Consider the following 25,383-nt stretch of genomic DNA (forward strand, 5'->3'; position numbering starts at 1 on the left):
AAAAACTACACCTCATATCAACATATTTTGCCACATGATACTCACGAAATACCAAGGTAGACAAGTTAACTTTTTAGTAAAAATGTAGACACGTTTTAAAGAAAGAATTGGAGTTAGTATCACTAGTGGAATAAATGAATACCATATACCTCTAACAGAAGGCAGAGGAAGACACAATAGCATCTCTGTAGTATTCCCACCCAAAATGAGTAACTTCAATGTTATCATGCATGAATAGCTAATAAATTTATGTAGAAGGATATTATGTGAAATAATTGGCCTGTAATCTTCAAAACCTTTAAGATCATAATAAACAGAGAAATAGCGAAGAATGTTCCAAATTAGAGACTGAGACAAATCTCTCATTTCTGATACTGGCTCAGGTATTTTCTGTAGCAAAATACTCTTGTGATCATCTGAAGAAAATGTGCTATAATATAGAAAACATTCTCAAATTTATGTTAACATTTTATTGTCATATACAGAGAATAATTTAAGTGTATGTTAATGTTATATTATTATACAGATAGCATGGAAAAATACTCTCTAAAATATTTACATTGATGAAATCTGGTTAAAGTCTATGGTAAGATTTTGTGCAATTTTCACAACTTTTATATAAGCTGTTTGTGGTTATGGAATTACAATTTGTTCTTGGTGATTTGTAATTGTCAGTGTATAATCTTTCAAATTACTTGATGTTGTCATAATACATGATGACTGTATCATCCATAAAGCAAAATGAGACAGTAAAATTTCATGTCTCTGAATGTTCACTTTCAGTTTTCCAAAACTTAGCCAAGATAAGGGGAAAATAAGAGCAAGCTTGACCACAAAATTCAGATGTATATTATCTTAAAGAACAATGGGTTTCTCTTTTGCATATGGAGAATTAGGTCAAGTTAGTGTTATCTGTAAAAAGCTACTTTCTTGCAGGTACCCCAGGTCATTTTCTCCCTGGGATGATGATCATACAAGCAAGCTAATGCTGAGGAGTTCATTGCTTCTGTGGCCTAACATTAAAAACCCTTTCTCAACAGGAACAGGCCTGGAAATGAAGGTACTGTGAAAAGAATATGGCCATCAAGGAACAAAATACTGTGAAGGAGAAGAGGCATTACTTGGCAAGCATCATAGGGAATGGAGGTGCTATCTGTTAGTATGTAACCATTGACTGGACCATTAACTCATGTCTTCCAAGCTTTCCCCAACAATCATGTCACCCAAGCTGTCTCTGGACATTTGCTGTGGCCTGCCTGCAACCTACCACATTGCCCTGGCACAATTGGGCTCTAGATGATACAATGATACAATGACCAGTTACTTTTTCAGCTCCATGTTATAAAACACAGTTAGAAATCATGAATATAAGGTCATGTAAGAGAAAAAAAACAGATATTATCTATAATTATGTGGTGACACATTTGTGCCAATAATCCTGTCCTGCAGAGCAACAAAAGAAATAATTGAGTAGAAGAAATATATTTCAGAGCACTATGCATTAGGTGAAGTGGAAAAATATTTGAAGAAATCTGTGTAGATGGGAGAAGGAGTTTGTAGAGTATAGGCATTGTGCACTGTGACACTCCATTCTTATCTAGGACAACAATGACTTCAATTTTGCTTCTTAACTAAAGTTCCTTATGGCACAGATTCTCATGTACTGTCCCAGTGGCAACTGATTAACTCTGGCTTAACATTTAGTGTTGGCAATGGGTGGCGGTGGTGGTGGGGGTTTCAGAGCTTCTAGTTTGTTTGGGGTGTTATTGATCATAAGAAAGGATCACCAAGAAAACGAAAAATCCATTATCGTACCCTGATCGCATCAGTGAAAAGTGATTTAAACTCAGTCATGCCAACTATCCTATTCCCTTGAATTTTCTCATTTTCTAAGTAAGAAATAGATAGCTATTACTCTCACCTGTGTTAAGTTTTCATAAGACTCTTGTAGCTAGTTTGAAATAAACAAAACAACAGAAACAATAATATTGGTGTTATTCTTTAAGGAAATTTTTGGCATATGATCTACATTGTCAGTGATCAGGACTTAGTTTCATATGTGCTATAATTAAAGCATCCAAAAATTTTTTTAAAAGTGTATTTAATGAAAATAAAATGCATTTTTTAAGCAGAAAAGTGAGAAAGAAGAACATTATGTTAAAAAGTTGAAAATATAGATGGAATGATGTATGAAACTTGAGAAAAGAGGTCTTTCCATAACTGTTCTTGCCCCAACCCCAGTGCAATGTGGAACAATTTGAACATAGCTAAAGAAGACCAGTGAGGAATCACAGTGCCTGGAGAAGCACATAAAGAAAAAAGGAACTTTAGAAAACAGTAGGATGGGCAGTTTCCCAGCATCTGCATCACCTTTCCTCTATACCTCTGCCTCTTATCACAGAAAGATTCCCTGATACAGAAAATAGAGAGTAAAGTCAGCACCTGACTTTGCTGCAGACCTCAGCACTAGCATCCTCCCCAGTGAAACCCTGCACCAGTCATCCTCTGTGGCACCATAGTTCAGACCAGAACAAGCTGGCTTGTGCCTGTGGCCCCTATTTCCAGTGGGCCAAGAACCAGGCCACCATGGTAGGTGTCACCTCACACCTCACAATTCACTCTGTTATTATGTTTATCATGAAAAAGACAAAAGAAAGTATCAGTGAGTATGTGAAGAAATGGGAATAGTGTAAGTGCTGTTGGGAATGTAAATTAGAATGATAATTTTGAAGAACTTTATCAATATTAGATGAATTTTAAAAGCCCTCAAAACTACAGCTCGCATTTGACTTTGAGATAAAATCCAAGCATTGCCAAGCTGTTATGCATATCAAATTGTCATTTACTCATTATTATACTCCAGTTAATATAACTTAAACTGAAAGAGTGACGTATAGTAAATAATCTTAAATGGATTTTGTTAATAATAATAAAGTTTGCAAAATTTTCTGTTTTTAAAATACATTTCTTTATTTGGAAAATATAAAGATAACTTTTATGATGTTCTTCTTAGACATTAATACTCAAATTAGACCAAGATTTAAAAAATAACTTTCCATGCAATGGCTTTGAATCCTAAAAATATTCCAGTGTTTTCCAACAATTATTTTAAATATCTATTGGTGTCAAGTAAATATAAGAGTTCTGTTCTCAATTGTCTCACATATTCTCTATAACAGGATATGCAGGTGCTCCAAGAATTTCCTCTACCTAACTCTTCCTAGCCTGTGATGATATTACTTGACCAGCTATATGTCACAGTTTCTAAATGTATTCACCTCCAAATCAAGTCTCACTTCTAGGAAAAAAAAGGAATGTTAGATGATCCATTTGGCTATATTACTTCAGATTCATCTTGTTATAACTTGTAATATTTATTTTCTTATTATTAATAAAAAGATATGAAAGAATTTGGACCTGATTTCCTCCTTATATTTACCATGTGTATTAGTCCATGTTCTGTTTCTATAACAATATTACTGAAGTTAGGGACTTATAAACAAAAAGAGGTTTATTTATTTTTAAGTTTTGAAGGCTCAAGAGCATGGAAATGTCATAGATCAGTTTTGGTGAGGGCTTAAAAATAGGTGCCATTGTGATAGTCCATTATATGAGAATGGGAAAGATAATGTGACATGACAAGCATAGAAATTTGGGGGCAGGCTTCCTTTTGCCTGACAACTTTCACAGGAATGGGCAATCAGAGTCCCATAAGAAGTACAGTAATCTCTTCCAACTTCAGAAACCATGATAATTTTATAACCTTCCAGTGGGTGACAACTCTTCATCACCACTTCACACTGCCATGCTAAGAACTGCATTCCAGTACATGAATTTGTAGTGACATACTGAAATCATATTCAAATCATAACTCTATGCAACAAAGGATAGTAATGGAGAGAAATAGTTAAGGTATTTTGCTATGTGTATACCTAAACTAAATACACAAGACAAAGTATTCTGCCTAAAAAGCAAGAAATTAAAAGACTTATTGTAAAGATGATTTCAACTGAGCACATTGACTTTGCATTGAAATTATGAACTGCTATTACATCAATAATTACAAAAAAATTCTGAATCATTTTCAATTTAAAAAGACTTTGAGTTCTTTTGGATTGCAATATGGAAAAACAACTGTTGATATTTGGTCTTGATTTACATGGCTGTGTTCTCCATAATTGAATGCTATTTAGGTAGATTATGTTTTATTAATGTATGTTAGGAAGAACTCTGTGGCCTGGTAAGAGTAGTTGTTCAATAAGTGTTGAGTGAGTAAAGTGGCTGAATGGATAGATGGATGAACCATTGGTGAAGAGATACACCATTATACTATGAATGTTAGAGTCATACAGGTTATTCTCGCCCCATTAATCTCTTAACTGCCCCTCTTACATCTTTGTTTCGGAGGGTATAGATGAGTGGGTTGAGGCTAGGTGTGACAACAGTATAAAACAGAGCAATGAACTTGCCTTGGTCTTGAGAATTTTCAGTTGATGGTTGAAGATATATGCACATAACTGGAATGAAAAAGAGGGAGACCACCATAAGATGGGCTCCACATGTCCTGAAGACTTTCTGAAGTCCAGTAGTTGACTGCATCCTCAGTACTGCCTGAGCAATGGCACCATAAGAGGTAAAAATGAGGATAAGGGGTACAAGAACAAAAATAGAGCTGGTGACCGTAAGAGTCAGCTCATTAGCACGAGTATCAAAACAGGATAATTGCAGGAGTGCTGGTACTTCACAGAAGAAATGATCCACTTGACGATTTCCACAGAGGGGTACCCAGAGGATAAAGAGACAATGAACTGCTGAGTTGGTAAAACCACATACCCAAGAAGCCACAGCAAGCAAGTGGCAGAATCGAGGGTTCATGAGGACAGTGTAATGCAAGGGTCTACACACAGCTGCATAACGGTCATAGGACATCACCATCAACAGGATACACTCTGTGGCTCCTAAGGCAAGGACAAAATAAAGTTGAACCATGCAACCAGTATAAGAAATGGTCTTCTCTGGGCCCCACAAGTTCACCAGCAGTTGTGGGAGAGAGCTTGTAGTGTAGCAGAGATCCAGAAAAGAGAGATTTGAGAGGAAGAAGTACATGGGAGTATGAAGATGGGAATCCAGGTAAGACAAGACGATGATGAACATGTTGCCTATCAGTGTCATCAGGTAGAATATCAAGATCAACACAAAAAGAACTACTTCCAGGTGAGGCCAATTAGAAAAACCCAACAGAATTAAGTAGTCTTCAGAGGTACCATTGAATTTTTCCATCATCATTTGTTTTCTGTTACCTGCAGGAAATAGTTACATAAACACACACACACACACACACACATCATAAAGACATGGTTCAAGAACCAGAAGGATACACGAAGAAGGTATTTAGAAGGTCTAAATTATTTACTCACACACACACACAAAAAAAAAGCTTGCTAATTACAAAGTAAAAAGTGGAAGGACATGGTGGACACCCTTATAACATGACACTTGTCAACGTCACCAGTTTTAAGACAAGTTAACAATATGTGGCTGCTGATGTGATTCTCTGAACATGATGCAGTGTAATTTCAAGGATCTTACTACCAAAAATATAGAGCTTATTTCTAATAATTAAGACACATAACCCAAACTCAAATTGAAATTAAGCATATAGTCTGTAACCTTTAAATTGTAAAGGTCAATGATGGCAATGAGAATGAGGAAGTTGTCCAAATTAAAAAAAGACAAACAAGGCAGGATATCTCAATAGGTGGCCATATACTAGAAAAAAATAGCTACTAACAACATTATTAAAAAAACTGGGAAAACCTGAATATGCACTAGCAATTAGATAATATTATCCCCTTAATTAATTTACTGAATTTGATATCCATACAAAAATTATGTAAAATACTGCCCTTTTTCTAAGATAATAAACAGTGAAGTATTTAGCAGTAAATGCCACATCTTCCAAGTACACCAGTGGATATTATATATCATAGACTGATAGGCAGATAAATGTATAGACATATGATCAATAGATAATAGAAAATAAGATAGAAAGCTAGAGGTAAAACAAAATGTTCTTATGAAAATGTAGTCTGGTTAAAAGAAAAATGTAGTGCTTTGTACTATTTATGTCAGCTTGAAATATTACTGAATAAAGAGTTATATAAGGAAATAACACTCAGTTTTTAAATTTCATATGTCATAACTTTTAAATTATTGACTTTTCATATATTTTAGAGAGATATCTGAGTAATGGTAATTGAAGATTAGAATACCTGATCTACTGAGGGAGGACAATTTTCATGGAACAAATCATCTTTATTAATAAGTGACTTTAGTTTTCAGCATTTTTAGTTTACTGCCACTTATCTGGTTATATCACTGAATTCCTATCCAGGTAATCATACATATGGATGAAATACATGATGAAGAATATCAAATTTGATGGTGATTTAAGTATGCTTACATAGAGTAAATTATATTTAGAGTCAATTAGATATGCTTATCGAACTTCGAGGATAGCCTTACTTCTGATTCAATTACTTCCACTCAAAGCACTAAATGAAAATACATTTTGAATTGAGATAGCAGCAAAATGGCACATAGTCACATCCACATCAACTCATGAGTGTTAAGCATTTACAAAAGCAAGAAATCTGGAGACAAGAGTATTAGAATAAGCAGGCACATTAGCAGGCCTCTAAATCTCAGTGATTCAGGAGGCTGAGGCAGGAGGATCACAAGTTCAAAGCCAGCTTCAGCAACTTAGTGAGGCCTTAAGCAACTCAGCAAGACCCTGTCTTTAAATAAAATATAAAAGAGGTGGGAGGTGGGTGGGCTGGGGATGTAGCTCAGTGGCTAAGTGCACTGGATTCAATCCCTAATACCTCCTCATGCCAAAAAAAATGATTGATTCCTGAAGAATGTGTTATTCTAAAAAAAATTTAAAAGAGAAAATTTTAGAAAGATAAAAATTCAGTGAAAAAATCTAGAATGAAATAAAGGTGTGAGGAGCAGAACACTGAAGAGGAACCTGATGATAGCAGAGTTGAGAATACGAAAGCTGAGAAGTATGAAAGCACTGGGCTTCAGGAGGTTTTCTACCTGAATCACTGTTTTCTCTAGGACAAAAACTTACACAGTATTTAAATCTTCACCATAGGCTTTAACTCTTACATATTTTTATCTCTCATTTAAAGAAGATTGTTTATATTTAATGAAACTGGTAAATAGGTTTTTTTTTTCATAATATGCTGCACCTAGTGAATCTTGCTTTTGTTAAAAATAAACTACAGGGGCTGAGGATGTAGCTCAAGCTGTAGTGCACTCGCCTGACATGCACAGAGTACTGGGTTCGACCCTCAACACCACATAAAAAAATTAAAAATAAAATAAATATGTTGTGTCCACTGAAAACTAAAAAAAAATATTAAAAATTATCTCTCTTTCTAAAAAATAAATAAATAAATAAATAAACTATATTTCACAAAGTTATGACTCTTTTTAAAATTTTTTTGTTGTAAATGCATCTTTTACTTTATTTATTGTTTATATGCGGTGCTAAGGATCAAACCCTGGACCTCACACGTGCCAGGTATATGCTCTACCACTGTGCCACAACTTCAGCCCCACAAAGTTATGAATCTTAAGTGAATCTTTTTAATCTGTAAGTTTTTAATTTTTTATCAGAAAGATTAGTACAGTTTTTTGTTATATAGTTACTATGACAATTCATACTAACCCAGGGTTTAAAAATCCCTTTTGCTCCCTGAATTCTTCCCCTTCTCCAATTTTACCATATTCTTCAGTTCTCCTCACATGGACAATTTTTTTTCCTCTCACACTTCCCAAGTAACTATGATAGGAAAAGAAAGAAATCACAGTAGAGCCACTCCTGATTTCCTGGTTTGGGGTTCTCTTAGATGCTCATATTTTTAAAATTCAACTCTTATAAAAGATGTCAGGAGCACCTACTGGATTGAATATAAACAGGAAAATCAGGAACTATTTGGTACCAAAACTGCAAGACCAATTTAGACCTGATAGTTCTTAATGATATTGTTAAGGTAAAGAATCACTAACAGGTTGTTATCCTAAACCTTTCACCCTATCAGGATAGCCAGTCATGCCATTTTAAAAATAACTTTTCTTAAAACCTATAGCTTAATTAAAAACAACAACACCAAAGGGTAAAACGTGAAGATTCCTTCACTTGGAGGTCACTACCAGTTGAGGAATGATAAAAATTTTTGAAGATATTTAAAAGAGATATTTTCCCAAACCTTATACTTCCTGTGAGGGAGTTGTAATTTTCTCCTGTTTTTTCTGCAGTTGTTTCCATGACCTAATGGATTAACAAGAATTAAGTGGGAGCTATGAGTTAACTTTATAGCATGTTAAAGAAAGGGATATGAAGTAAAACAGCTGCAAGTAGTGAAAAGGCACAAATTTCACGATTTCATTTTCTCCTTTGTAGAAAATATGAAATGAAGATCTTATCAAAAGTTAGTTTTGTGAGCTGAGGATAAAGTCTATGTACAGGAGTCAGCACTGTCAAAGGGAAAGCAGTTGCTTTTCCCAATCCCTTTTATCATTGGCTGACATTTTAATCATGATCATATTATTCTTTCATAGTCTTACCTAGTACTTAAGTGATACCTGAGCAACACCTTTTAATTCCATCCTCCTTGTGTCTGTCCACATTCCCTGATGTTGTCTTCCCTATCTATCCCTCATCAAGTGTGAAGGACCTGGGTACTAGGATTGTTCTTGAAATCAGCAGCATAAATGGGTACCTAGACCTTAAGTTCTAATCTGATATACCAATTTAATAAAGCAGAATCTTATAACAATTGTGATTATTACTGCTACAGAAGGGAGGCCTGACTTTACTAAACATATTTTTTTGTGTCCATAAGGAGAAATTCATTAGAATCATCAGTGTATCAGGGGATGGACACTTACCTTAGAGCAATAGGGGCCTTACAAACAAATGAGAAATGCGACATGTTTTCCTCCATTGGGGCCATTGGGATTTTAAGTCCCAAAGTGTCAATTAATACTCTTGAAGGGATTATACTTGCTAGGCCCATTTCTCAGGAATGATTTTGGTGTGATTACTGCAATCTTTTATCCACCAGGGTATAATTATGATCACCAATTGTGAACCTGTAACCCAAACATTACTCAGAACAATGATTTAATCTGTTTTTACCAGGAAGCAAATGCATTGTCTTGAATCACCAGAAATTTCTTTTCCACTTCCTCATCAGGCTAAGGGCTACATTTGAAGGACAGCAATATAAATATCTTTTGTTGATATAACTCTAGATCTAAATGGTATTCTAATTATTTATCATTAAAAAAAATAATGTTCTGAGGAATGATGATGGAGGAAATGAGCTAGGCAGTGATTCCAGAAACTCCTCAGAACAGAGAAAGGAGGCAGTGAAGGAAAAACAGAGTTGTGAAGTAGGTGACAAAATAAATGCTCCAAGTCTTGATATGGAAAAGTCTGAGACCTGGAGAGACTTGAAGTTTAATTATCAGAGTAGAAAATAAGCACAGTGGTTCCTTACCCCAAATTTGAAACACCATGGGGGATGGAGGAAGGGGCAGCAGGGAAAATCTCCTCAGTTCATCCATTTAAAACCATTTGAAAAGGCAGACAAAAACTTAAAGTGTGGAAAGAACAACAGTGTCAGTAACAGAAGCCCCTTTCATTGTGACTGCTTAAGAATCTGATCTGAATCTGTTGGTGGGAGATTCATAACAACTAAAGAATTGGCTCATGTGTCCCAGAAACTCTGGAGAGAGCAACAGCCAAAGAATGATGGACATCAGCTAAATGTCCAGAACCTAATGAAATACAAACCAAGATTCAACAAGAATTTTTTAAAAAAATTGGTATGGTTTACTATAAATAACTCTAATGTCAACTTTGATTCTAAAAGTAATGCTTTTTTAATATAAACGATAGCTCTTACCTCAGTAGTCAACATTGTACTTTCAACAAATGTACATGTATTTAATCTAATAGTTTATAACATTAATTGGAATCAATCTTTCTATGTTTACTTTCCTAGAACTAGTTTTTACTAACTCCTCTTGCCACTATTCATCCTCTAGCACTATCTGCTATTGCCTCAAATAACCACCATCCATGTATCCTATCTTATTGTGAATTATTCTTTTTACTCTCTCTCTTTCTCACTCTTTTTTGCACTATTCTTCTTCTTCCCCCGTCATCCCTTGTTCTAGCAGGTTCACTAAATTTAATAAATTAATTTTTGATATATTACAGACATTTACTACAAGCTTAAACCTAGATTTGAGAAACTGTGGAGAACAATACCAAGATTTTTGATACTCATATGATTGAATAGTATGAGGCTTGGCTCTGAAACGATTATAGTAAATAGAGTTCAGTGACATGTCTTAAATAGATACTGATATTGGAATCAGCAGAGGTCACATATTGACTTAAAGTATTGATATCTGGATATTCACCCAACCCAGAGCTCTTAAGAGAAAGAAGCTCACAAAGTAGACTTTGCTTAAAATAAAAAGTGATAATTATCCCATTATATTGGTAGACATATAAACAATATGAAAAAACAAGGGGAAAAAATTTCCCCCAAATCTGTAATGCTTCTACAGCCAACTATATTAACACCAAAGTGGAAGAAATATTGGAAAAAGAATTTATAAAGTGCATATTTAAAATGTACCATGAGCTAAATAAAAAAATGCAAGGAGTAAAATTAGAAAGAAAATACAAAAAAAAAAATACAAAAGTCACAAAAAAGGGAGAGAAATTCTGTAAAAGAACCAAAAAGAAATCCTGGAAATTAAAAACTGAATAAACCAAACTAAAAATCCAGCTGGACACAGTGACACATGCCTCTAATTCCAGTGGCATGAAAGACTGAGGCAGAAGAATTTGCAGTTCAAAGACACCTTGTACAACATAGTGAAGCCCTAGGTAACTAACAAGATCCTGTCTTAAAATAAAAAGATACAAAGGCCTGAGGATGTTGCTCAGTGGTTAAGCACCCCTGGGTTCAAAGCCTAATTACTAAAAAAAAAATCCTGTGGAAATCATCTCCAATATTTTAGACTACTTTAAACATAGATTTTTCAAGGCCTTGAAGACAAAGTACATAATTCTGAAAAGAAAGTTGACCATAAAGAAAATATGTTAAGAGACCATTATAAGAAACTTCAAGAATTCTGGGATTACATCAAGAAGCCAAATTTAAAAATCACTGAGCTAGGTGAAGGCTCTGAAGTACAAGCTAAAGGGATGCACAATTTTTTCAATGAAATATCAGCAAAGTTACCAAACCTTAAGAATGAGATGAAAATCTAAATACTAGAAGCATATGGTCCTCCAACTAATCATAATAGATTCACTCTAGGACACATTATAATGAAAATGCTTAACATACAGAATAAGGATAGTTTTGATACAATTTTAAAAGCTGCAAGGAAAAAAATGGCTGGTCACATTTAGAGGTAAACCATTTCAGATCTCAACTGATTTCTCCAAAGACCCTAAAAGCCCAAAGGGCTTGGAATAATATATACCAAGCTTGAAAGAAAATGGATGCCAGCAAAGAATACTATATTCAGCAACATTAAGCTGCAGAATTGTAGATGATATTAACTCTTTCATGATAACCATAAGTTAAAAACATTCATAACAAGAAACCTGCACTACAAGTCATACCCAATAATATATTTTATGAAGAAAAAATAAGAAATAAAAATGAAAACCAGAATAGAGAGGAATTACACTAATATAATAGATAATTAATGTAGAATCAAGTCTAATTTAAACATTACAAATAAATCAAAATGGTAGGAAATAAAAATCATCTCTCAATAATAACATTGAATATAAATGGTCTAAACTCTTCAATCAAAAGACATAGGCTGGAAGATTGGATTAAAAAACAAGACCTAGCAATATGCTGTCTGCAAGAAACTTACCTCATTGGTAAACTGAAGGTGAACAAATGGGAAAAGACGTATCATGCAAATGGTACTCATTACCAAGCAGAGGTAGCTATTCATATTTCAGATAAATTTGACCTTGAGCCAAAATTAATCAGAAGAGACAAAGATAGTCAATTCATACTACTTAAGGAAATAATAAGTCAACAAGATATAATAACCATAAATATTTATGTCTCAAATAAAAGATTAACTATGCATATCAATCAAATCCTTCTCAAAATTAAGAATCAAATAGACCACAAAAAATAATACTGGGGGGCTTTAACATATCTCTCTTACCACTGGATAGATCACTGAGATACAAACTAACTAAAGATTCCACAAAACAAAAAAATACAATTAATAATATTCACCTAACAGACATCTATAGAATATTTCATCCATCAATGTCTAAATTTAGTTTTGCTCAGCAGCATATAGAACATTTTCTATGATAGACCATATTTTATGTCACAAAATTAATTATAGCAAATGCAAAACAATAGAGATAATACATTGCATTCTAACAGATAAGGGAACAAAGTTAGAAGTCAACAATAAGATAAAAAACAGAGTCCATTCTAAAACCTGAAACTTAAATAATAACCTTTTGAATGATGAATGGAGTTTTAGTTAGCTCTTTCACTGCTGTGACTTAAAGACCCAACAAGAACAATTTTAAAGAAAGAAAATTTTATTTGGCTATTCAGTGTTTCAGAGGCCTCAATCCATAGATAGTGGCTCCATTCCTTGGGGCTGAAAGGGAGGCAGAACATCATAGTAGAATGTTAGAGTCTGTAAACAAGTCAAAATAACACCTGGCATTTTGCCAGGGGAATATTAGAGTTCATAAACAAGTCTGGATGGTGCCTGGCAAAATGCCAGAGGGAGTGGTTTGAGAAATAACAAAAGCGAGCCATTAAGTGTGGAGATTCCTTATTGGTTGACTGATGTATCTAGTTTATGCTAATTAAGATAAGCTGTGTGAAATGTATAAATACCTCTGTTGTCCTACAATAAACGGCTCCTATTCCTGCTGTATCAATGTACACAAGTTGTTTGTCACCCCCTGTTATTTTGCTGCAGCCAGACTGCGGCAGTAGAGAGCATAGCAGAGGTAAGCAGCTCACATGATGATCAGTAAGCAGAGACTTCACTAGATACAAAATATATACCCCAAAGCTATGCCACCCAGTGACTCACCTCTTCCAGCCACACCTACCCACCTGCAGCCTCATCCAGTTAATCCCATTGCAGAATAAAGTTACTGATTGGATCAAGGCTTTCAGGGTTCTATCAATCCTTTCACCACTACACCTTCTTGCATTGTCTCACATCTGAGCTTTTAGAGGATACTTCACATGCAAACCATAACAAATGGATAGTATAAGAAATAAGGGGAGAAATAATCTTAGAAGTATATGGGAATAGTGATACAAAATATCAAAATCTTTGGGACAATATGAATGTAGTTCTAAGAGGAAAGCTTATAGCATTGAATTTATATACCAAAAGAATAGAAAGATACCAAACAAATAATCTCATTACATCTAAAGGCTCTAGAAAAAGCTGAAAAAAAAACCACACCAAAATCAGTAGAAGAAAGAAAATAATATAAATCATAGACAAAATCAATGAAATTGAGATGTAAAAAACAAAATGAAGTGTTGGTTTTTTGAGAGGAGAAAGAAAAATTGTTAAACTGTTGGCTAAACTCACCAAAATAAAGATAAAAACCCAAATTAATAAAATTCAAACTGAAAAAGGAAATATCACCACAGACACTACTAAAATACAGTGGATTAACAGAGACTATTTTGAAAATTTATATTCCAATAAGCTAGAAAAGCTTGAAAATATTGACAAATTCCTTACTTAAATGGAACCATAGAATATAGAAAACTTAAACAGATCAATATCAAGTAATGAAATTGAAGCAGTAACCAAAAGCTTTCCAACAAAGAAAAGCATAGAACTGGATGGATTATCAGTTGAATTCTACCAGACCTTAAAAGAAGAAACAATAACAACACTCTTCAAATTATTACATGAAATAGAAAAGGAGGGACCTCCTGAAGCTCACACCTTGATACTGAAAACAAAGACTCATAAACAAAGAAAACTTCAGACTAAATTCTTGATAAACATGTGCATAAATTATATATATAGTCAATAGACCTTTATTTTATTTATTTATTTGTGGTGGTGAAAATCAAACCATTGCCCCAAACATGCTAGGAAAACACTCTACCACTGAGCTACAACCCAAGCCCTGCATAATTTTTTAAATAAAATATTGACACACTGCACACAACACATTAAAAAGACAGTACACCATGATCAAGTGGGTAAAGAAATCAGTAAATGTAATTCACCACATAAATATAGTCAAGGTCAACAATAACATAATTATCTCAATAGATACAGAAGAAGCAATTGACAAATATGGACAGATTCATGTTTAAAACACTGGAAAAACTAGAGGTAGAAGGAACTTAACATTGTGAAGGCTATATATGACAAACCCAAGGCCAATATTTTTACTGAATGAAGAAAAACTGAAAGCATTTCCTCTAAATACAGGAACAAGATAAGGATGTCAATTTTCAAATCCTTTTAACATAGTTCTTCAAACTCTAGCCAGAATAATCAGGCAAGAGAAGAAAATTAAAATGATACAAATAGAAATGAGAGTGAATTATCTGTTTGCTGATGATGACATGATCATATAATTGGAAGATCCAAAAACTACACCAGAAGACTTCTAGAGCTCATAAATTAATTCCGCAATGTAGCATGATACAAGATCAAAAGCAGTAAATCAATCACTTACCTAAACTCTAATAACAAGTCTGGCAAAAAAAAATAATAATTATGATAAGTATGCCATTCACAATAGCCTCAAAATAATACATGGGAACCAACCGAACAAAAGAGGTAAGAGACCTTTACAATGAAAACTATAGGAAACTAAATAAAGAAATTTAGAAAGAACTTAAAATAAGGAAGGACCTCCCCATGTTCTTAGATAGGCAGAAATAATATTGTCAAAATGGCCATAGTATTAAAAGCATAATGCAGATCCAACACAATCACCAATTCCAATAACATTATTCACAGAATTAGGAAAAGCAGTTATAAAATTTATTTGGAGAAGTAAGAGACCCTGGATAGTCAAAGTAATTCTTGGTGATAAATGGAAAGCAGAAGACATCACAATACCAGACTTCAAATTATACTACAGAGGTAGAGTAACAAAATCAGCACAGTACTGGCACCAAAATAGGCATGAAGATCAATGCATTAGAAAAAAAAAGACACAGAGACAAAACCACATACATTCAGTTTTCTGATGATACACAAAGGTGCCAAAAACATACACTGGAGTAAAGACCCTTTTTAACAAATAGCCTACTTAGAAGAAAATGTAGGCCCTACACAAATATTTTGATTCAGGAATTGACTTCCCTAATGACTCCTAAAATGCAAGAAGTAATATAAAAAAATCATTAAATGGGATGGGATCAAACTAACAAGCTTCTTTACAGCAAAGAAAGCAATCAAGAATATGAAAAGAGAGCCTACAGAATCAGAGAAAATCTTTGCCATGTGAACCTCAGAGAGGGCATTAATTTTCAATACATACAAAGAATTTTAAAAATGCAATTAAAGCAACTCTGAGATTTTATTTCACTTCAGCCAGATTGGCAATTATCAGGAATACAAGTAACAATAAATCTTGGTAAGAATGTGGAAAGATATACTCATACCTTGTTGGGGAGAATGGAAATGAGTACAATTTCTCTGGAAAGCAGTATGGAGATTCCTCAAAAAAACTAAGTACATCCAAAGACTCCAAATCAGTGCACCATCAGGATGCAACCACATCAATGTGTATAGCAGTACAATTCATAACAGCCAATCTATGGAACCAGTCTAAGTGTGTCCACAGATGAGTGGATAAAGAAAATGTGGTACATATACACTATAAACTATTATTCAGCTATAGAGAAGAATAAAATAATGGTATTTGATAGTAAATGGGTGGAAGTGGACATTATCATGCTAAATTAAATAATCCAGTACCCCAAAGTCAAAGGCTAAATGTTCTTTTTTATTTGTGGAAGATAAAAAAATAAGGAGTGAAACGGGAGTGGTTAAAAAAAAGGAAGAAAAAAAGAGAAGAATGAAAAAAGGGAATTTCATCAAAATAAAGGAAAGATGAGTAAAGTATAAGTTAAGGAGGAGGAAAGAGATGTGAATAGGAAAATCAGTGGAATGAATCAGAGATTGAACTTTTGTATATGCATACATGGATGTAGCACAGTGGGTAGGGCATTGTGTGTACCCATAGGATACAAATTAAAAAGAAACTGTGTGGCATGGTGGTACACACCTGTAATCATAGCCACTGGGGAAGTTAAGACAGAAGAATGATAAGTTCAAATCAACATCAGCAACTTAGCAAAGCCCTAAGCAACTTAGTGAGAACCTGTCTCAAAATGAAAAAATAGAATTAAATTAAATGTCTAGAAGCATTGTGGGCTATTTGTGGACTGCACTGGTATTGCAGCCAGTGAAGAGGAGAATATGGAGTCTGGGAACTTCCTGTGTAATTTCTTCTGGCCAAGACCATCCAAACACATTGTGAGCCCTACTCAGCTCTGCCTGTTCCATATAGCATGGGAGATAGGGTTATCTGCTGTAGCTACACAGCCTCCCAGAGACAAAGTGACCTGCCAAGATGCTGTCAATCTACTGACTTCAAGACAACATGCAGTAAGACTCCACCCTTGAAACCTTATCTCTGCCTTTGATGTACTCCCTTAAATAAACTGGACCTATCAAATGCTCTACTTTTAAAACTATTTTTCTGACTGTGTCTTTTGTTCTTCACTCATTATTTCTGACTAATTTTCTCTGGAGGCTTCCAGCCTCCTGGGCAGGAAGAAGAACACTTTGGTGAGGCACTGCTAGCCTCCTCAAAATAAAATAAAATAAAAGGGGCTTAGGATGTAGCTCAGTGGTAAAGAGCCTCTGGGTTAAAACTCCAGAACTTCCCCATCCATTAAATAAATAAATAAATTCTCAATGGAATGAACAGGGAGGTTAGTGGGGTGGTGTGGTGGTAATGGCAGGGACTAAATTGGAATGGGTTTTGTTTCATGCTTTTGTGAATATATCTGGGTGGATCATGGTGTGGTTTATAGCTAAAGAAAAAATTGAATCTTTTAAAATTTACTTGTGGTAATCACACCTAAAAAGTTAAAAACATATTATAAAATTAATTACAATTTATGAACATAAATTAGTGGACTTCATGGGACTTGTTGAATAAATATTTTGAGAATCCAAGACGATAAATACTAAAAAAATAAACTTTGAAGACAAAGGAAAGGTCTTTGAGACTTTTCTGGCTTAATTTATTGAATGCTCAAAAGCTTAAAAAAATATTTGAAAGGAAAATTTTCAATCTATTACAAAAAATAGATAAGTAAATAAACATTAATCCATATTTATTCTAAAAAACAACATATCATTGGAATCTGTTGTGGTTCTTAAAATCACTGGATATTTTGCACATTTGGTTTGTAAAAATATAAATAACTTTAAGAATTGGCAAATTTTAGACTGATCGCCAGACATAATCTTATATTTCTATAAACACACACACACAGACACACACACACACACACATACACACGCACAAACACACACCTATACATTCCCTGATATTAAATAATATCTTTGATCATTTTATCAGTTAAGTTCATTATGTAACTTAGTCTTACATACAGAGCAATGTAGAAATTTTTACTTTTGGGAGAAGAAACTCAGAAAGATTTGTGTCAAAAGCACTATGATAGAAATTGATTTCAGTTTTCTAAGTTCTTTCTGAAATTATCCTCTATTCTGGGTTGGTAATGATTGTCCAGTCTACCCACTGTAGCTGTAATTTTCTTTTCTATGGATTCAACCAACCAGGGTCAAAATTTGGGGAAAAATGTGTCTCTACTGAACATGAACAGACATTTTCTTCTTGTCATCTTTCCCATACAATACAGTCTAAGAAGTATTTACGTTGCACTAGATATTAAAGAGATGGTTTTAAAAACCCAGGAGAATGTACATAGTTTCTCTGCAAATATTATACCACTTCATATAGGGGACATGAGCACCCAGGAGTGTAACATCTGTGGTGGTCCTAGAACCAATTCCTAGTGGATACCAAGATGCAAGTATACCATTTTTAGGCCTGGAAAGATTAGTTATTTTCAGAAGTGTATGTAATATCCAGATTCTGTGAAAAATTGGGATTTACTAATTTTTTATAAAAAAATCTCAGGAAAAAAAATGCTGAAAGTAGTGAAGTAGAAAAGCCATAACAATGTTTATTTCTGCTATAATTCTTGATATTCCCTGAGTGTATATATTCAATATATTCTCATAGGGAGGTTAGTTTAGTTAATTTTTAAAAAACCTCCATTCAAGGGAATGTATGTATTAAATTTGAAAGTGAAGATGTGCTCTACCTTACATGTAAAGAGTGAGCATCCTGAAATTACCCTTTTAAAGAGAGTGATCTAAACTTTTTTTTTCTCATGCAAGAAATTCTTTCCTGAAGAACTGGGGAAAGCCACATATTTTAACGCTGGCTGTAAAGATAATAAAGATGTCTGTGATGAAATCTTTAAGAAGCAATTCAAGATAATTTACTAATGATTTTATTCCACATTTAAGATATCCTCAGATCTGCACAGCATAATAAATAAAGCAAGGAATGCATGATGCTCTTAGGAGGATGATTAAAATAAATATGTGTCAGGGTTTCCAGTTCAACAAATACTTTTGTAAATAATATAAGTCCATTGTCTTTTCAAACTGAGAAATTCAAAATTACAATACTTTGGAGAGTACCATAAGCCAGTGGGAAACAAGTTAGGATGGAAAAGAGTTATATATTTTGGAGTGAGGATACCTATGCACGACTGTGTTAGAAGAGAGGACATTAGTTAAAAACATGAAAAAGCAATGCTGTAAAAAGAATACCAACCAATATTCAAGAATATTCTTCTGGGACAAGAAATGGACTGCCTAAATACTTATTCAGAACACAAAGAATGGTAAGAATTAAAGATATTTGGCCTGGAAAAATGTAAACAGAGAATCAGGCTTCATGTTCCAGCTCCTTTGCAGTTCGGAATCAAAAGAATTAGAGAACACCTACTTAGTGAAGTGGGTGACTGAGAGTATTATTGAGGTTCAATACTGAATAGTCAGAAACTCTAGTTACTTGGATGATTGAAGGGATTTACTCAATTCTGAATTTATATCTAATGCCAATACCAGTGCATATTGGTAGTGAGATGGAGTTACACAAAGTGGGAGAAAGAAAAACATACCTGACAAAATTATAATATAAACAGTGTCAGAGAGGAAAATCAATCTAAAGTTAGCTGAATTGGGACATGCACAATGGGCAGCCACATTTAGATGTTTTCTGCATTTCTCAATTTATAAGCAGAAACTATGGCAGACAGTCATGTTGAGGCTCCCTTATCTCGGCCTCTAAGCCTGCATTTTAGGGAAACATAATCCCCTACATCTCAATCTCCCCTATATATGACAATAAATAGTATCATGGAGAAATGACCTGGTTGCAAGCTGACTGAATGATTTATACAGTTAGAGTGTTACGCTCCTAAAGCCAGTGAAACTCACTGTCTAACAGAAGGAAAAGAACAGGGTTACCTGCACTGCTCAGATGCACAGTGTTTCTCCCCCAACACTGAAGATTCCAAGATTTACACAAAGTATCCTGTTCATATCTGAGAAGGGTTCAGTTTGCTGGACAGGGATACACAGGTGCCAGACCCTCTGCAATATGACAAGAACTACAGGTTTTCAGATGAGTTGTGGAATCTTTGGAGCCACCTAGTTCTGCACAGGAGGAAGGCAACCCCTGGTGCTGCTGACAGCCACAGCCAAGTCGGAATGTCTCCTGGCATTTTGCCAACAGTATTGGTTGAGAGGCGAGCCATTACTGTCCGCCTTAGCAGCGCTACTTTTGAGTTCTGGAGGAGTTCCCATTAAGTTCCGGTTGAGCTCTCACGGGGATTCCTGAAGAGTTCGCATTGGTTGGGGAAGTGCCAGAGGAGGGATTTCTGATTGTTGGTTCCTGGAGGAGCCAGGTGGCATTCGGGAGAATTCCCGGGGACCCTGTTTGGAGTGTGCTAGTGGAGTTCAGAAATAAAGTTTGTTCCTGCTTCAGTGGCTTATGATTTGTGCCCAGCCAGACTGCAGCATGGTGCTTCTCCCCATGAACCAAGAAAACAAAAAAAACTGACTGATGCCAGGTAAGGATCAAGCTACAAAGATGGGAATGGCTCACAGTATCCAGGTGGCCTGCTGGCTTAAAGGCAAACAGGCAACTACCCAAATCAGTCCAGGTTTGTGCTTGAAATAAATAGGAGGATGGTATGGAGACTAGATGTATAGACTACAATAATAGAGCTCCACATAACCTTAAAGAATATAACACACACATGTTTGTGTGTATACACACACATACATACATCCCTCCTCCCAAAGCAGTACACAATACTGGTACACTACCTCCAGGCCTGAAAAAGCCTAAAAGTACCTGAAAAGGTTATCTACATATTAAAGACCTCAATATGAAGAACTTTTAGCCTTTTTCTTATGTGTTTTATATTTCACCTGTATTGTTTCCTATGTTGAATTGTTTGGATTCCTGTCACTTCTTTTTATTTCATACTTTTATATGAAATAAGAATACTTAAGAATTTTTTCTAAATTCAGTATAAAATGTTAATTGGCCTGAACACATATTTTTATTATATATGAATATATCAAAGCATCACATTTTACACTAGAAATAAAAACAATATTTGGCTATTGTTCTTTAATTTTTATTAAAAGGGAGAATTAAGATGGTGAGCAATCAGGAGGATACATGAGATATTGCAAACCATAAGATTTAAACAGAGAAGAATGGTAAGAAATGATGTGTTTAAATTTTTAAGTGTTTATTGTTATATGGTGTTTCCCTCCATGGGTTCTCAATTATTGATTAAATTATTTTGTACTTTATATATGCAATTATTTATTGTGTATTTCTTGGGTAACTGTTTTAACACAGAGGCCATAATACCATTCATTTATATCTGGGGTTAAAGAGTCACCAATTTAGAAAAAGACAAAGCAGAATGTAATACAGCCACACACAGGAATTGAGGGGACAGTTTAAGATATGCTTTCATTTTGTTATTTAGGAGACAATCACTAAATCAATAACAATTAAACCTTAACAGCCCTTAAAACTAAAGCTGACATTGATTTCAGATAGAATCTAATCATTGTCAAGATGTTACTTTATATCAAATAGTCATTTACTTATTTTTCCACTCCAGTTAATATGACATCTGAAAAGGTGACATTTATTTTAAGTTAGATACACCATATTTTAAGTTAGATATGGTTGATAATAATATATATTTCAAGAATTTCTGTTAGGGCTGGGGATGTGGCTCAAGCAGTAGAATGCTTGCCTGGCATGTGTGCGGCCGGGGTTCGATCCTCAGCACCACATACCAACAAAGATGTTGTGTCCGCCGAGAACTAAAAAAAAAATAAAATATTAAAATTCTCTCTCTCTCTCTCTCTCTCTCTCTCTCTCTCTTAAAAAAACTCTCTCTCTCTCTCATAAAAAAGAATTCTCTCTCTCCCTCTCTTTAAAAAAATAATTTATGTTATTAAAATACATTTCTTTATTTGGAAAATACAAAGGTAACTTTCATACTGTGCTTCTTAGACACAAATATTCAAATTAGATCAAGCTTAAAAAAATAAACTTTCTATGCAATGGCTTTATCTTCAGATTTTCATGCAATTCTTTGAAATATCCATTGGCTTCAAGTAAATCCCTGAGTCCAGTTCTCCAACTGTCCCACATATTCTCTATAAAACCTTAGGACAGGCAGGTGCTCCGAGAAATTCCTTTGCCTAACTCAACCTAGTCTGTAGTGACCATTACTTGACCAGTTATATATCAGAGTACCTAAATTGTATCCATCTATCACTCAAGCCCAACTTCTTGCAGAAAAAAAAAAGAATAATAGATAATTCCTTTGGCTATATTACCTCAGATTCATATTGTTACAACTCATGAAACTTATTATCTTATTATTCATAAAACATATGAAAGAATCTGGACCAAATATCTTCATAATAGTTACATTTTTATGATGTCTTTTTGCTCTAACAAAATATCTGAGGTTGGTGACTTATAAACAAAAAGAAACTTATTTTAAAGTTTTGGAGGCTCACAAACCTGGCAATGCATAGATCAGTTTATATGAGGCCTCATTGATAGGGGCTCTGCAATAGCCCAGCATATGAGATGGGGAAATATTACATGATAAGACAGAAAGGCATAGAAATTTGGGGGAAGGCTTCATTTTTTTCTAACCATTTTCATGGGAGTGGATAATCAGAGTTCTGTAAGAAGTATGGTAATCCCTTCCAAAGGCAGAAACCATGATAATCTCATAACCCTCCAGTAGTTGCCACTCCTTAAAAGTACCATCACCAGTCCACACTACTATGCTAAGAAAACCGCATATCCAGCACATGATCCTATAGTAACACACTGAAATCATATTCAAATCATAGCTATATGCAATAAAGAACAGTAATGGAGATAAATAGTTAAGGTATTTTGCTATGTGTATACCTAAACTAAATACAAAAGACAAAGCATTCTGCCTAAAAAGCAAGAAGATATATTGTAAAGATGATTTCAATTGAGCACATTGACTTTGCAATAAAATTATAAACTGCTATTATACCAATAGTTACAAGAAATTTCTGAATCATTTTCAATTTAAAAAGGCTTTGAATTCATTTGGATTGCAATATGGAAAAAATCACTGTTTATATTTGATCTTGATTTTACATGGCTAGGTTCCCTAGAATTGAATGCTATTTAGGTAGATTATGCTTTATTCATGTACGTTTAGAAGAACTCTGTGGCCTGCTAAGAGTAAGTGTTAAGTGACTAAGGTGGATGAATGGATGGGTGGATGAACCATTGATGAAGAGATGCACCATTACACTATGAATATCAGAGTCATACATGTTATTCTCACCCCATTAGTCTCTTAACTTAAGATGCCCCTCTTACATCTTTGTTTCAGAGGGTATAGATGAGTGGGTTGAGGCTAGGTGTGACAATAGTATAAAACAGAGCAATGAACTTGCCTCGGTTTTGAGAATTTTCTGTTGGTGGCTGGAGATACATGCTCATGACTGGAATGAAAAAGAGGGAAACATCCATAAGATGGGCTCCACATGTCCTGAAGACTTTCTGAAATCCAGTAGCTGACTGCATCCTCAGTACTGCCCGAGCAATGACCCCATAGGATGTCAGAATGAGGACAAGAGGTATGATAACAACAATAGAGGTTGTGACCATAATGTTCATCTCATTATCATGAGTATCAAAACAGGATAATTGCAGGAGTGCTGGTACTCCACAGAAGAAGTGATCCACTTGTAGATGTCCACATAGAGGTACCCAGAGGATAAAGAGAGAATGAACTGCTGAGTTGATAAAACCACATACCCAAGAAGCCACAGCAAGCAAGTTGCAGAGTCGAGGGTGCATGAGGACAGTGTAATGCAAGGGTTTACACACAGCCACATAACGGTCACAGGACATCACCACCAATAAGATACACTCTGTTGTTCCCAATGCAAGGACGAAGTAAAGTTGAACCATGCAACCAGCATAAGAAATGGTCTTCTCTGGGCCCCAGAGGTTCACCAGAAGTTGTGGGATAGAGCTGGTAGTATAGCAGAGATCCAGAAAAGAGAGATTTGAGAGAAAGAAATACATAGGAGTATGAAGATGAGAATCCAGGTAAGAAAAGATGATAATGAACATGTTGCCTGTCAGTGTCATCCGGTAGAATATCAAGATCACCACAAACTAAATTACTTCCAGGTGAGGCCAATTAGAAAATACCAATAGAATGAAGTAGTCTTCAGAGGTACCATTGAATTTTTCCATCATCATTTGTTTTTTGTTACCTTAGGAAAATAATTTCATAAACACACACACACACACACACACACACATCATAAAAGTGGTTCACAAACTGTAAGGATACATGAAGAAGTAACAAAAGTATTTTGAATGTCCTACCACTGTTTACTACAAGCATCATTTTCCCATATCCTTTTTCAAAGGACAAGTGAATGTTAAATAATTATATGAAGATATGTTTAATATCTCTAGCAATTAGATAAATGCAAATTAAAACTACACTGAGATTTCATCTCATTCTAGTCAGAAAGGTAGTTATCAAGAATATAATTAACAATGAATGTTGGTGGGGATTTGGGGATAAAGGACACTCATACAATGCTGGTGGGACTACACTTTGGTGCAACCACGCTGGAAAACAGTATGGAGATTCTCAAAAAACTAGGAATGGAAACACCATTTGACCCAGCTATTCTACTCCTTGGTTTATATTCAACATATTTAAAACCATACTAGAGTTATGCAGCCAAATCAATGGTTATAGCAGATCAATTCACAACAGCTAAGCTATGAAACCCATCTAAGTGCCATTCAACAGATGAATGGACAAAGAATATGTTGTATATATACACAATGGAGCATTATTTAACCAATAAGAATAATTAAATTATGGCATTTTCTAGTAAATGGGTACATCTGGGGATCATGTCAAGTGAAATAAGCCAGTTCTCAAAAGCCAAAGGTAGAATGTTTTCACTGATAAGTGGAAGCCAACCACAATAAGGAGGGGTGCGAAGAATAGAAATTCAGTAGATTAGACAAAGGAGAATGAAGGGAAGGGATGGGGCATAGGAAACTCAAAAACAATATATGTTACAGTTTAAGAACATGGTGGACACCACCATAACCACATGACATCTGTCAGCATCGTCAGTTAAGACAAGATAACAATGTGTGGCTGCTGATGTTGTTTTCTGAACAGAAAACAATCTCATTTCCAATATATTCCTACCAAAATAATTAAACAAACAACTAAACAGCTTAATTCTAATAATGAAGATACACAACTGAAACTCAAATGGAAATAAAATGTCTTGTCTGTACTTTATTAAATTGTCAATGTCAATAAAGGCAACAAGATATAGGAACTGGAATAACATTAAACATATTAAAGGAGACAAATAAAGCTGTGTATCTCAATAGATGGCCATGGACTGGGAAAATGGCTATTAACAAAATTATTGAGACATTTTGAGAAATCTGATTATTCAATAACTGATTAGACAATATTGTTCCCTAATTAAATTTACTGAATT

General features: G+C 34.6%; 2 protein-coding genes across 2 annotated transcripts; both read right to left on the reverse strand.

Annotated features, from left to right (window-relative positions):
* Positions 1 to 4,353: 4,353 nt before the first annotated feature.
* On the reverse strand, positions 4,354 to 5,283 carry LOC101958839 (olfactory receptor 2J3). Its single transcript, XM_005341221.1, has one exon. It carries the CDS (start codon positions 5,281 to 5,283, stop codon positions 4,354 to 4,356), a length of 930 nt encoding a protein of 309 aa, XP_005341278.1.
* A 17,929-nt stretch (positions 5,284 to 23,212) lies between these two features.
* On the reverse strand, positions 23,213 to 23,983 carry LOC101958554 (olfactory receptor 2J3-like). The gene has a single exon (XM_078018614.1). It carries the CDS (start codon positions 23,981 to 23,983, stop codon positions 23,213 to 23,215), a length of 771 nt encoding a protein of 256 aa, XP_077874740.1.
* Positions 23,984 to 25,383: the final 1,400 nt, after the last annotated feature.

Source organism: Ictidomys tridecemlineatus, chromosome 8 (assembly GCF_052094955.1).
Source record: "Ictidomys tridecemlineatus isolate mIctTri1 chromosome 8, mIctTri1.hap1, whole genome shotgun sequence".
NCBI lineage: Eukaryota > Metazoa > Chordata > Mammalia > Rodentia > Sciuridae > Ictidomys > Ictidomys tridecemlineatus.

Excerpts from the sequence above, each read along its gene's own strand:
- LOC101958839 (XM_005341221.1), bottom strand. The coding sequence starts at position 5,283 with ATGATGGAAAAATTCAATGGTACCTCTGAAGACTACTTAATTCTGTTG.
- LOC101958554 (XM_078018614.1), bottom strand. The coding sequence starts at position 23,983 with ATGACACTGACAGGCAACATGTTCATTATCATCTTTTCTTACCTGGAT.